Source organism: Pan troglodytes, chromosome 18 (assembly GCF_028858775.2).
Source record: "Pan troglodytes isolate AG18354 chromosome 18, NHGRI_mPanTro3-v2.0_pri, whole genome shotgun sequence".
Classification (NCBI taxonomy): Eukaryota; Metazoa; Chordata; class Mammalia; order Primates; family Hominidae; genus Pan; species Pan troglodytes.
In genome coordinates, this window is record NC_072416.2 from 7,641,038 (window position 1) to 7,653,701 (window position 12,664).

The 12,664-nt window shown below is 52.5% G+C and overlaps 1 protein-coding gene across 1 annotated transcript in view; it reads left to right on the top strand.

The window, feature by feature from the left end:
• The window catches only part of SEC14L5 (SEC14 like lipid binding 5), a 60,120-nt gene that overhangs the window by 37,005 nt on the left and 10,451 nt on the right, over window positions 1–12,664 (top strand). The window contains exons 7-14 of the mRNA XM_016929366.3: window positions 683–795; window positions 1,190–1,379; window positions 4,669–4,757; window positions 4,869–4,939; window positions 7,417–7,588; window positions 9,928–10,062; window positions 11,362–11,496; window positions 12,419–12,646. Of these exons, the coding sequence (XP_016784855.1) occupies window positions 683–795; window positions 1,190–1,379; window positions 4,669–4,757; window positions 4,869–4,939; window positions 7,417–7,588; window positions 9,928–10,062; window positions 11,362–11,496; window positions 12,419–12,646 (1,133 nt within the window). The remainder of the gene's footprint in view (window positions 1–682; window positions 796–1,189; window positions 1,380–4,668; window positions 4,758–4,868; window positions 4,940–7,416; window positions 7,589–9,927; window positions 10,063–11,361; window positions 11,497–12,418; window positions 12,647–12,664) is intronic.

Below are 12,664 nucleotides of genomic sequence, written 5' to 3' on the forward strand. Positions count from 1 at the left end.
CCCAGGCTGGAGTGCAGTGGTGCAATCTTGGCTCACTGCAACCTCCATCTCCCGGGTTCAAGCGATTCTCCTGACTCAGCCTCCTGAGTAGCTGGGATTACAGGTGTGTGCCACCACGCCTGGCTAATTTTTGTATTTTAATAGAGACCGGGTTTCACCATGTTGGCCAGGCTGGTCCCAAAATCCTGACTTCAAGTGATCTGCCTGCCGTGGGCTCCCAAAGTGCTGGGATTACAGTCGTGAGCCACCACTCACAGCAGTTTTATCTTCTCTAAAGTGGGGATAATAGTGACGCCTGCCTCACAGGGGTGTGGGGAGAGCTCAGTGAGACCAGGTGGCTTCTGAGAAGGTAGTGAGTGTAAGCCTATATTGTTAAGAATCCTTAGAACATCCCCAGAGGGTGGGAATTATCTTCAATTCCCAGGGTCAAAGAGGAGAAATCCCGTCTCACAGTGAGATCCAGGTTTGCCCGATGATGCGTTTTCAGAACCCCCTTGGACATGGGCTGGAGAAATGAATGCATTCAGAGTCCAGGTGGCTGCTGTCTGGGGCGGGGGCTTAGCCTGGTTTGGAACCACGTTTTAGAGTCAGTGAGGCAGCCAGTAAAGAATGGCACACAGACCACATGGTAAAGAGACGGAGCGTCTCCCTCTTGTCCTGAAGCTCCCCCTTCTCCTCCAAGGGGACAAGCTGGATGCGGACTACATTGAGAGGTGCCTGGGCCACCTCACGCCCATGCAGGAGAGCTGCCTGATCCAGCTTCGGCACTGGTTACAGGAGACCCACAAAGGCAAGGTGGGTGCAGGGGGTACCCTGGAGCAGTGGATGAATGGGCAATGACTGGTACTCAGCCTCCGTGCGTGGGAAGGAAAGGCGAGATGATAATGCTGACACATTATCTCTTGCTTATTTATTTATTTATTCATTTATTTCTGTGAGACAAAGTCCCACTCTGTCCCCCAGGCAGTGGTGTGATCCTCACTGCAATCTTCGCCTCCTGGGTTCAAGCAATTCTCCTGCCCTAGCCTCCTGAGTAGCTGGGGTTACAGGCGCACACCACCACGCCTGGCTAATTTCTGTACTTTTTGTAGAGATGGGGTCTCACCATGTTGCCCCGGCTGGTTCTGTAATTTTATCTGCTGGGTCAGGGGATACCGTTCTGTGGGCTTTTTACTTCTTTGTCTCTCAGATTCCCAAAGATGAGCACATCCTTCGGTTCCTGCGGGCTCGTGACTTCCACCTGGACAAGGCCCGGGAAATGCTGCGCCAGTCCTTGAGCTGGCGCAAGCAGCACCAGGTGGATCTCCTCCTTCAGACCTGGCAACCCCCTGCCCTGCTGGAGGAGTTCTATGCAGGGGGCTGGCATTACCAGGACATAGGTGCGTGCCTCCACCCACATCATGTATAGGGCATACTTTGGTCACTGCCAAATGCACTTTATTTATTATTTTGAGATGGGGTCTCACTCTGTCACCCAGGCTGGAGTGCAGTGGTGCCATCTCGGCTCACCATAATCTCCGCTTCCCGGGTTCAAGCAATTCTCCTGCCTCAGCCTCCCCAGCAGCTGGGATTACAGGCTCCCGCCACCACAGCTGGCTAATTTTTTGTATTTTTAGTAGAGATGAGGTTTTGCCATTTTGACCAGGCTGGTCCCAAATTCCTAATCTCAAGTGATCTACCTGCCTTAGCCTCCCAAAGTGTTGGGATTACAGGCATGAGCCACCGCACCCGGCCCAAATGCACTTTAAATGCCATGCTTCATGCTAACATCTTACTATTTTTCCTTTTGACTCTTCCAGGCATCTAGAAATGCTTTGAAGTGACAACCTAGCTAGGAAGAACCAGAGCTGGAAGGCTTTGGGGCTTGAGGAGGAGGCATTTCTCCACTGGGCTGAGTGAGCCCACAATTACTCACAATAATTGTGATCGTAAACGTAACAGGTGCATACATTTTGTATGCATTTCCAAGGGCAGTTGTAGCAAATTGGCACAAACTTGGTGGCTTAAAACAGTAGAAATGTGTTCTTTCACAGTTCTGGAGGCCAGAAGTCTGGAGTCAAGGCGTCACCAGGGCCGTGCTCCCTCTGAAAGTTCTAGGGGAGAATCCTTGCCTGCTTTTTCCAGCTTCTGGTGGACCCAGGTGTTCCTTGGCTGTGGCAGCTTCACTCCAGTCTCTGTCTCTCTCTTCACATGGCCTTCCCCTCTGTGTCTCTGTGTCCTCGCCTCTTCTCATAAGGACCCCAGGAGATTGGATTTAGGGCTCACCCCAAATCCAGTGTGATTTTATCTTGAGATCCTTAACTAATTACACCTGCACAGACTCTAGTTCCTTTTTTTTTCTTTTTTTGAGACAGAGTCTGGCTCTGTCACCCAGGCTGGAGTGCAATGGTGTGATCTCAGCTCACTGCAACTCCGCCCCCCGCCAGGTTCAAGCGATTCTCCTGCGTCAGCCTCCTGAGTAGCTGGGACTACAGGCGTGCACCACCATGCTTGGCTAATTTTTGTACTTTTAGTAGAGATGGGGTTTCACCATGTTGGCCAGGCCGTTCTTGGAACTCCTGACCTCAAGTGATCCGCCCGCCTTGGCCTCCTGAAGTCCTGGGATTACAGGAGTGAACCACTGCACGCAGGCATGGGTCACATTTTAATGTCCCCATGGATATGAGTTTTGGGGACACAATTCCACCCATTACAAATATCTTTTCTGGATTTTTAAGTTAAATTGCCACTGAAGCCTGTGCCTACGACACTTTCCAATGTCCTTTATCTAAACGTTCATCTATATCAAGTAGGGTAAAGGCTTGACTCTCCTAAAGAACCGGCTGGCATGGTTTCTCTTAACGATCAATCTTCCTAATTTATGGAATCCAAATTTATGAACTCCCCTTATTGCTGAAATTTACTTGTAACCCCCAAATCAGTATTCACAGAACTTTTTCAGTCATGCTGAGACATATTCAGAGTGGCGAAGTATTGGAGTCGCCCATCACGCATGCTGTCTGCTGAAGTTGAATGACGCGGCTCCTGCCTTTTTGTTTCAGTTCTCATACCCTAAACGAGTGTCCTTTTTGTGGCCTATTTAATGCCACATTCTTGCATTTTTGGGCTTTTCTTTGGTGACTTTGCTGTTTAAAATGCCTCTTTGTGTAGTGCAGAATTGCGCCTAGCTTTCCTAAGGATGAGCAAGTGGTCACGTGCTCCATGCAGAAAACACCCAAAGTGCTCCACTAGCTTCAGGCAGGCACCAGCTACAGGGCTGCTGGCCGTGAGTTCAATGCTGACAGATCAGCAATATGCATTCAAGTGTCCTTAAATAGAAACACAAGCCGGGCGCAGTGGCTCACACCTGTAATCACAGCTCTCTGGGAAGCCAAAGCTGGAGGATCGCTTAAGCCCAGGAGTTCGAGACCAGCCTGGGCAACATAGTGAGCTCGCCCCCCTCCACCACATCTCCACAAAAAATACAAAAAAATTATCTGGGCATGGTGCTGCATGCCTGTGGTCCCAGCTACTTGGGAGGCTGAGGTGGGAGGATTGTTTAAGCTGGGGAGGTTCAGGCTGCAGTGAGTCGAGATCATGCCACTGCACTCCAGCCTGGGTGACAGAGTGAAACCCTGTCTCAAAGAACAAAGAGGCCAGGCATGGTGGGCTCACATCTGTAATCCCAGCATTTTGGAAGGCCGAGGCGGCAGATCACTTGAGGCCAGGGGTTCGAGACCAGCCTGGCCAACATTGTGAAACCCTGTCTCTACTAAAAATACAAAAAATTAGCCAAGCGTGGTGGTGCATGCCGGTAGTCCCAGCTACCTGGGAGGCCGAGGTGTGAGAATCGCTTGAACCTGGGAGGCAGAGGTTGCAGTGAGCTGAGATTGCTCCACTGAACTCCAGCCTGGGTGATACAGTGAGACTCTGTCTCAAAAACCAACAAATCAACCAACTAACAAACCAACAGACAAAAAACACCACATAAAACAAGGTTATATATTGATTGGTTGACAAAAAGTATTATGGGGCCGGGTGCGGTGGCTCATGCCTGTGATCCCAACACTTTGGGAGGCTGAGGTGGGCGTACACCTGAGGTCAGGAGTTTGAGACCAGCCTGGCCAACATGGTGAAACCCCATTTCTACTAAAAATACAAAAATTAGCCGGGTGCGGTTTTGGGTGCCTGTAATCCCAGCTACTCGGGATGCTGAGGCAGGAAAATTGCTTGAACCTGGGAGGCCGAGGTTGCAGTGAGCCGAGATCGCACCACTGCACTCCAGTCTGGGTGACAGAGCAAGACTCTGTCTCAAATAAATAAATAAATAAATAAATAAATAAATATGTTTTGTAGAGAAGGGGTCTCATTATGTTGCCCAGGCTGGTCTCAAAACTCCTGTGTTCAAGCAATCCTCCTGCCTCTGCCCCCCAAAATGCTGGGGTAATAGGTGTGAGCCACTGTGCTGGCCCTTATCCTCATTGTAACACTTCTGTTTTTCTGCCTTTCAAAATAAGGGGCGTCAGCCCCTCTTGGAAGCAGGCAGGGTGTTAGTAAGTGAAGGCTGGATCGGGCCTTGGTGGGTTGCAGCCTGAGGAGGTGAAGCTCTCACCTGCAGCTGTGACCTGCCCCTCGGAAGCAGTCCTCTAAATAACGGGCTCTTCTTTCTGCTTGGCCCCATCCACAAAGATGGCCGCCCCCTCTACATCCTCCGCCTGGGCCAGATGGACACCAAAGGCTTGATGAAGGCCGTGGGGGAGGAGGCGCTGCTGCGGCATGTGAGTCAGGGGCTTCGTTCCTGGACGCCGTGCCTGGGGCCGGGCCTGGGAAGGGCTGTGTGGGGTAAAGCAGCGAGGCGGACGTTGAGCAGCACTGTCTCTCCCTTCCAGGTTCTCTCCGTCAACGAGGAAGGACAGAAGCGGTGTGAGGGGAGCACAAGGCAGCTGGGCCGTCCCATCAGGCAAACACCTGGGCTGGGCACAAATCCCCCCTAAACAGCAAAGACGGAGGGTGGAGAGGGGTCCACTGTGCATATGTGCTGGGCTGGGCAGCGTGCCAGGGGCTTCATTCTCCCCCAGTTTCTACAGTGGTCTTCTGGGCCTTGAGGCAGGGCCCGTAAGCGTCCCCGTTTTTTATGCATGGGGAAACTGAGACTCAGAATGGTGGCCCCCATCGAAGCTTGTGAGCCGGTCAGGACAGAGCTGGATTTGAACCTGGGGTCCTGTCTGGCTTCCGGCTCGAAGACTTTATCCTCCCACTCCACTCAACAGTCTCCTTGACTTTGCTTTTTTTTTTCTTTTTTGAGACGGAGTCTCGCTCTGTCGCCCAGGCTGGAGTGCAGCGGTGCAATCTCAGCTCACTGCAAGCTCTGCCTTCCGGGTTCAAGCGATTCTCCTGCCTCAGCCTCCAGAGTAGCTGGGACTACAGGCACCTGCCACCACGCCTGACTAATTTTTTTGTATTTTTAGTAGAGACAGGGTTTCACCGTGTTAGCCAGAATGGTCTGGGTCTCCTGACCTCATGATCCGCCTGCCTCGGCCTCCCAAAGTGCTGGGATTACAGGTGTGAGCCGCCACGCACCGCCTGACTTTGCTTTTTGAGATCAGCTCTCCACCACGAGTTCTGCCTTGGCTCTGTCATGGCACATCCAGGAACCCACTGTCCTCTGCAGGAACCCACTGTCCTCTGACTCCCCCGCATTTCTGTTCCTGAACTGTTTCCCGGAGCCAGTACTTACGGTGGCATCGCCCCCAAAGGCAGCAAACCTTTCTGAGCAGCAGCTTCCTCTTCTGTAAAGTGGCTTTTTTTTTTTTTTTTTTTTTTTGAGACAGGCTCTCACTCTGTCACCCAAGCTGGGGTGCAGTGGTGCAATCACAGCTCACTGCGGCCTTGACCTGCTGGGCTCAAGCAATCCTCCCACCTCAGCCTCCCAAGTAGCGGGGACTATAAATGTGCACCACCTTGCCCAGCTAATTTTTTTTTTTGGAGAGATGAGGTCTCACCCTGTTGCTCAGGCTGGTCTAAAACTCCTGGGCTGAAGTGATCCTCCCACCTTGGCCTTCCAAAGGGTTGGGATTACAGGTGTCAGCCTCTGTTCCCGGCCTGTAAAGTGGCTTTTACAAATGGATTCTCAAAAATAATAAGGGTTTAAAAATAATGCAAACACGGATCTTGCACTTGCTATGTAGCAGGTGCCTTTCTAAGCACCTTGATTAATTTCCTCCTCCTAAACAGCCCTGTGAGACACGGGCAGGCAGGAGCTGCTGCTTCAGCTTTTCAGCCCCAAATATCCAGATCTTTGTGAAAATTAAAGTTCCTTTGCTGTTTGCAGATTTTTTTTTTTTTTTTTTTTGACAGAGTCTCGTTCTGTCGCCCAGGCTGGAGTACAGTGGTGCAATCTTGGCTCACTCCAACCTCCACCTCCTGGGTTCAAGTGATTCTCGTGCCTCAGCCTCCCAAGTAGCTGGGATTACAGGTGCCCGCCACCACGCCTGGCTAATTTTTGTATTTTTAGTAGAGATGGGGTTTCACCATGTTGGCCAGGCTGGTCTCTAGAGATTTTCTAAGGACACGTATGTTGGGGTGGAAGTGAGAATCAATCCATTAGTGTCCTGGCTGGAAGCATAATTCACCCCAGGTGGCTCAAATGAGGGAGTGTCATGAAGGGATGCTTTGGAGAGGTGTGTGCAGGTTTAAGCGAACAAATCTGGGAGGTGGAGGCTCCCAGGCACCAGCCGCTGCAGTCAAACAGTTATTTTCCTAATGAATGAATACTAATGAAACGGAGGCACAGAGAGGTTCAGGACTTGACCAAGATCACACAGCAAGTGGCAGAACTGGGATTTGAACCTTGGCCATCTGACTGTGGAGTGCATGCTCTCAGCACCTCTGCTCTATTTAGTAGTTAGCATCTTTTCAACAATTAACTCATTTATGCCTGAGGTTGCAATGTTTTGAATTTTTGCAATCAGACCTTGGTGATGACCTTGGGCAGTAGGATAGAAATAACTCCCACACGCTTAGTGTTGCAATAATGGAATGCTAGGCCTAAATGGCCACTTGTGATAACCAGCTATAATTGAGGGCATGTGGTGTGCCCGTCCTTGCAGAGAGCTTTGTATATACCATGTCACTTGATCCTAACAGCAGTTGCTTCAGATGAGGACTGTTACTACCTTTGCCACTGTCCTATGAGGAAGTGGGTCTGTGCCCTGACCTAAGGCTCTCAGGGGTGGAGGTGAGACTTGAATTTGGGCGCTCAGCCCTGAAGTCCACAGTCTGATCCTCTTCATCGCATGGGCTCCCTACTGTGGCAGGAGCCCCCATCTGCTCCCAGCCCTACCTCTCAGAGCCTCCCTGTTCATCCCCTGTGGGGAGGGTGTTGGTGGCCTTGGGAGGCAGCAGAGCCAGGTGGAGCTGGGGCTATTTCTGCCACAGCTCCTGGACCTGCCTGCTAGACCTGGAGGGACTCAACATGCGGCACCTGTGGCGGCCGGGGGTGAAGGCCCTGCTGCGGATGATTGAGGTGGTTGAGGACAATTACCCAGAGACCCTGGGTCGGCTGCTCATCGTGCGAGCCCCCCGAGTCTTCCCCGTGCTCTGGACACTGGTAAGAGCTGGAGCCTGGGCCAGGACTCTCCCTGGGGGTGGGTGGGATGGGAGGGGTTCTGTCTGCAAGCAGCTCTGCTTTCTTTTCCTGTTTCATTTCATTTAGTAACTTTTTGGAGATGAAACTCACATAGCATAAAGCTCACACTTTTTAAGTATAGACTCCAGTGGTCTTTACTGTATTCACTGAGTTAAGCAATTGTCACCACTAGCCAATCCCAGAACATTTCTGTCGCCCCAAAAAGAAACCCCATACCCATTATCGTGGGTCTCAAATTCCTGGGCTCAAGCAGTCCTCTTGCCTTGGCTTCCCAAAGTGTTCGTGTTATAGGTGTGAGCCACTGCGCCTGACCTGAAATATACTCTATATTGTAACCCGGTGAGTACACGCGTGCATGCACCCGTGTGCACGCACACATACACCCACGCCCACACACACACTCCTCTGAAACAAGGGCGCAGCCAGCCACTGCACAGTGTGGGCAAAAGCCTGGAGGCTGGACCCAGCTTGATGCTTTGGAGGAACTGAAGAAACAGTCCAGGGTGGCTGAGCAAAAAAGAGCAAAAGGGACGACAGCACCTGAGGAGGCTGGAAGATGTACAGGGGCAATAGGGACCCATGGAGGGTTCAGTAGCAGGGGAGGGTGGGGGACAGACTTAGGGGCCAGGAAGTTCTCTAGCTTTTGTGGGTGCTTCAAGGCTCTGTTCAGGTGAGGCTAGGGGGCAGGAGCTGCTTCTGAAGCTTTTTATCCTGAATTGTCCTAATCTCCGGGAAAATTAAGTCCACCTGCTGTTTGGGGTGGTTTTGGGAGTGCGAGCGCATCGGCCGGGGTCCTGGCTGGAAGTGGACCTCACCCAGATGGTTCAAATGAGGGGTGTCCTGAAGGGGCTCCTTGCAGAGGTGTGGGCAGGGGAAGGAGAGACCCCAAGCACCAGTGACTGCAGTAAGCCTGGCCACCCCCAAGAGGAGGGAATGTCCTTGCAGAATCCTGGGGAAAGCTGGGACAGGGGTGGGGGCAGGGAGCTACTGGGGGTCAGCCTCAGCCTCCTGGGGCCCAGCACAGCACAGAGCGCAGTGGGGCTGGGGACAGGAGAGGGCCCTGCACGGGGGGATTGCAGTTTCCTCATCTATCTCTTGCTTGTGGCATTCCCTGTAGAACTGGCCTGTTACCTGCCATGCCAAGGGCTCCTTCCTTCTCTCTCTCCCACTTCCTTCCTTATCAACATGTGGCTTAGAGCTCAGTGTTAAAATGGATTCCATCTGGAATAAACAAACTGTGGAATACTGTTCCATCCATGTAATGGAATAGCATTCGTCCATAAGAAGGAAGGAAGCACTGATCCTCCAACACGGAGGGACCTCGAAAACCTGATGCTCAGTGAAAGGGGCCAGACACGGAAGTCCATGTACTGTGTGATCTCCTTTATATGAAATGTGCAGAATAGGGCTGGGCGAGGTGGCTCACGCCTGTAATCCCAGTACTTTGAGAGGCCGAGGTGGGTGGATCACCTGAGGTCAGGAGTTCAAGACCAGCCTGGCCAACATGGTGAAAATACAAAAGTACAAAATTAAAATACAAAAATTAGCCAGGCATGGTGGTGGGAGCCTGTAATCCCAGCTACTTGGGAGGCTGAGGCAGGAGAATCACTTGAACCTAGGAGGTGCAGCTTGCAGTGAGCCAAGATTGCGCCATTGCACTCAAGCCTGGGAGACAGAGCGAGACTCTGTCTCCGAAACAAAAACAAAAAAGAAACGCGCAGAATAGGCAAATCTACAGAGACAGAGCGTAGATGGGTGGTTGCCCTGGGTTGGGGGAGGGGAGATGGGAAGTGACGGTGGGGTGGGAATGGGGTTTCCTTCTGGGGTGATGAACATGTCTAGGTAGAGGTGCTGGCTGCACAAGCTAGTGAGTGCACTGAAAGCCACTGAACTGTGCACTTTATAATGATTAATTCTATGTTGTATAAATTATATCTCAATAAAAAAATACATCCATGGTCAGGCGTGGTGGCTCACACCTGTAATCCCAGCACTTTGGGAGGCTGAGGCAGGTGGATCACGAGGTCAGGAGATCGAGACCATCCTGGCTAACATGGTGAAACCCCGTCTGTACTAAAAATACAAAAAAAAAATTAGCTGGGCATGGTGGTGGGTGCCTGTAGTCCCAGCTACTCGGGAGGCTGAGGCAGGAGAATGGCGTGAACCCAGGAGGTGGAGCTTGCAGTGAGCCAAGATCATGCCACTGCACTCCAGCCTGGGCGACTGAGCAAGACTCCGTCTCAAAAAAAAAAAAAAAAAAAAAAAAAAACCATCCATCTTGCCTTATGTCCTGGTTTCAGATCAGCCCCTTCATCAACGAGAACACCAGGCGGAAGTTCCTCATCTACAGTGGCAGCAACTACCAGGGACCCGGAGGCCTTGTGGACTATCTGGATAGAGAAGTGATCCCTGACTTCCTTGGGGGAGAGAGTGTGGTGAGGCTTCCGTGTCCACAGACAGACCTGGGCTTGAGGAGGGGGCATGCCTGGCTGGGAGGCTGGGATTCCCGGAGTGGGGCTGGGAGGTGGAGGGGGGCTGGGTGCGGCATGTGCACTCTGCCTAGGGCGGATCTTGCTGGCTCTCAGCAGCCACAGGGCTTGCTTTAGAAGCTGCTTCAAAGAGAGGTGATGCTGTTCTGAGGTTGGGCCTTACTCTGGGTCCTTCAAACATAGTGAGTGAGATAGAAGTTTCTGGAAGCCTAAAGATTAGGCCAGTCAAAGGCTTACCCATTCTATATTCCCATCAAAGACATTGCCAAGCAGCAGTGAGTTTACCTGCTCACTCACTGCAGGGGAGGTGACTCGAATGTCTCTGCAGCTCTGGACCCTGGAGCTGGGACTAGCCTCCAACCCACAGCCACACAGCCTGAGACGATCAGGACCCCCCTTCAAGGGAGGCAGTGTCCAGGCCCCTTTTATTGCCTTCCCTGGGGTGAAATGACAGGCTGGGGTGATCCTAGGTCACAACTCTGTCATCTCATATGGCCCCCAGTGGCCCGGGCCCTCTTCGGTTCTAACAGAAATACCAGACAGTGAGCTTGCATCATTTCTGGATTTTAAAAAAGTCTTTTCCTAGGAATTTTTCCAGGCTTGCCTGTTCTCTCCATTTGTGATGTGCGGCACACACGACTTATTTTTAGCAAACGGTTCTGCAGATCTGAGAGTGGCTTATGGAAAGACACTGAACAGTGTCCTGCTAATCCCAGTGTTTCTACAAGTGAAACGGGGTGGGGGTAATCATTGTTTGGTGGTGGCAGGGGGAGTTCTGCCAAGGCCTGGCCATCCAGGGTGCCTTTGGTTTGGGGAAATCTCTCGATGAGCACGGTGCAGTGACTGTTCCACCCCCGCTTGTGACGGGGAGAGGCAGCTGCTATGGGGTGCGGTGTGGAGGGGCCCCCCAGCCTGTCAGTCCGGCACCGGGGTAAAGGGACATGAGCATGGGGCTGTGACGAACGTGGGTTTGTGCCCTGGCTCACTCACTTTCTGCTGTGTGATCGTGGGCGAGTGGCCTGACTTGCCCGAGCCTCCATTCCTTCCTCTGTGAAACGGGAAGAATAATAGTCTCTACTGCATTGGTGGACCTGGGGATTAAATGGGGTCATGGAAGCCCACAGCCCTTTCAGTAAGGGGTTGCCATTATGAGTGGCTTTGGGGGTCACACAGCACCCTCCTGTGGGTCAGGCCAGCCAGGCCTCAACTGGTCCTGACCTGCTGCCCTTTATCTCTGACCTGCAGTGTAATGTCCCCGAAGGAGGGCTGGTCCCCAAGTCCCTCTACATGACAGAAGAGGAGCAGGAGCACACGGACCAGCTGTGGCAGTGGAGTGAGACCTACCATTCAGCCAGTGTGCTCCGCGGAGCCCCCCATGAGGTGCCAGGGCCTGGCCGGGGAGGGCCCGCTGGGCTGGAGTGTCTGTCGTCTTAGGTCAGGTGACCCCAAAACACAGCTTGAGATGAGGATTCTTTTTTCTTTTCTTTCTTTCTTTTTTTTTTGGGATGGAGTCTCGCTCTTTGCCCAGGCTGGAGTGCAGTGGTGCAATCTTGGCTCACTGCAACCTCCACCTCCCAGGTTCAAGCAATTCTCGTGCCTCAGCCTCCCGAGTAGCTGGGATTATAGGCATATGCCGCTGCGTCCAGCTAATTTTTGTATTTTTAGTAGAGACGGGTTTTCGTCATGTTGGTCAGGCTGGTCTTGAAATCCTGACCTCAGGTGATCCACCCGCCTAGGCCTCCGAAAGTTCTGGGATTATAGGCGGGAGCCACGGCGCCTGGCCTCTTTTTTTTTTTTTTTTTTTGAGACCGAGTCTCACTCTGTCACTAAGGCTGGAGTGCAGTGGCGCAGTGTTGGCTCACTGCAACTTCTGCCTCCCAGGTTCAAGTGATTCTTCTGCCTCAGCCTCCCGAGTAGCTGGGATTACAGGTGCCAGCCAGCATGCCTGGCTATTTTTTTTTTTTGTTTGTATTTTTAGTAGAGATGGGGTTTCACCATGTTGGCCAGACTGGTCTCGAACTCCTGACCTCAAGTGATCCACCCACCTCGGCCTCCCAAAGTGTTGGGATTATAGGCATGAGCCACCAAACCTGGCTGAGATAAGGATTCTTATGCCAGTGATCTGTTGCAGGCGAGGTCTCAGGAGAAAACTGAGGAGAGGAGGGCACTCCTGTAAGGAATGAGCGTGTGGCCTGGGAAAGGAGACCCCAGGGGGCACCCACAGCCCCTCCTGCCACTGTCTTCCCCACCCCAGCTCTACTGTCTTGGACGTGACTCTCAGACCTTGCCTGTCTCCAAGCAGGTGGCCATGGAGATCCTGGAAGGGGAGTCGGTCATCACCTGGGACTTTGACATCCTGCGAGGGGACGTGGTGTTCAGCCTGTACCACACCAAGCAGGTGCCCAGGCTGGGCGCCCGGGAGCCGGGGACCAGGGCCAGCGGGCAGCTGATCGACAAAGGCTGGGTCCTGGGCAGGGATTACAGCCGTGTGGAGGCTCCCCTTGTCTGCCGGGAGGGGGAGAGCATCCAGGTTTGCATTTTCTGGACC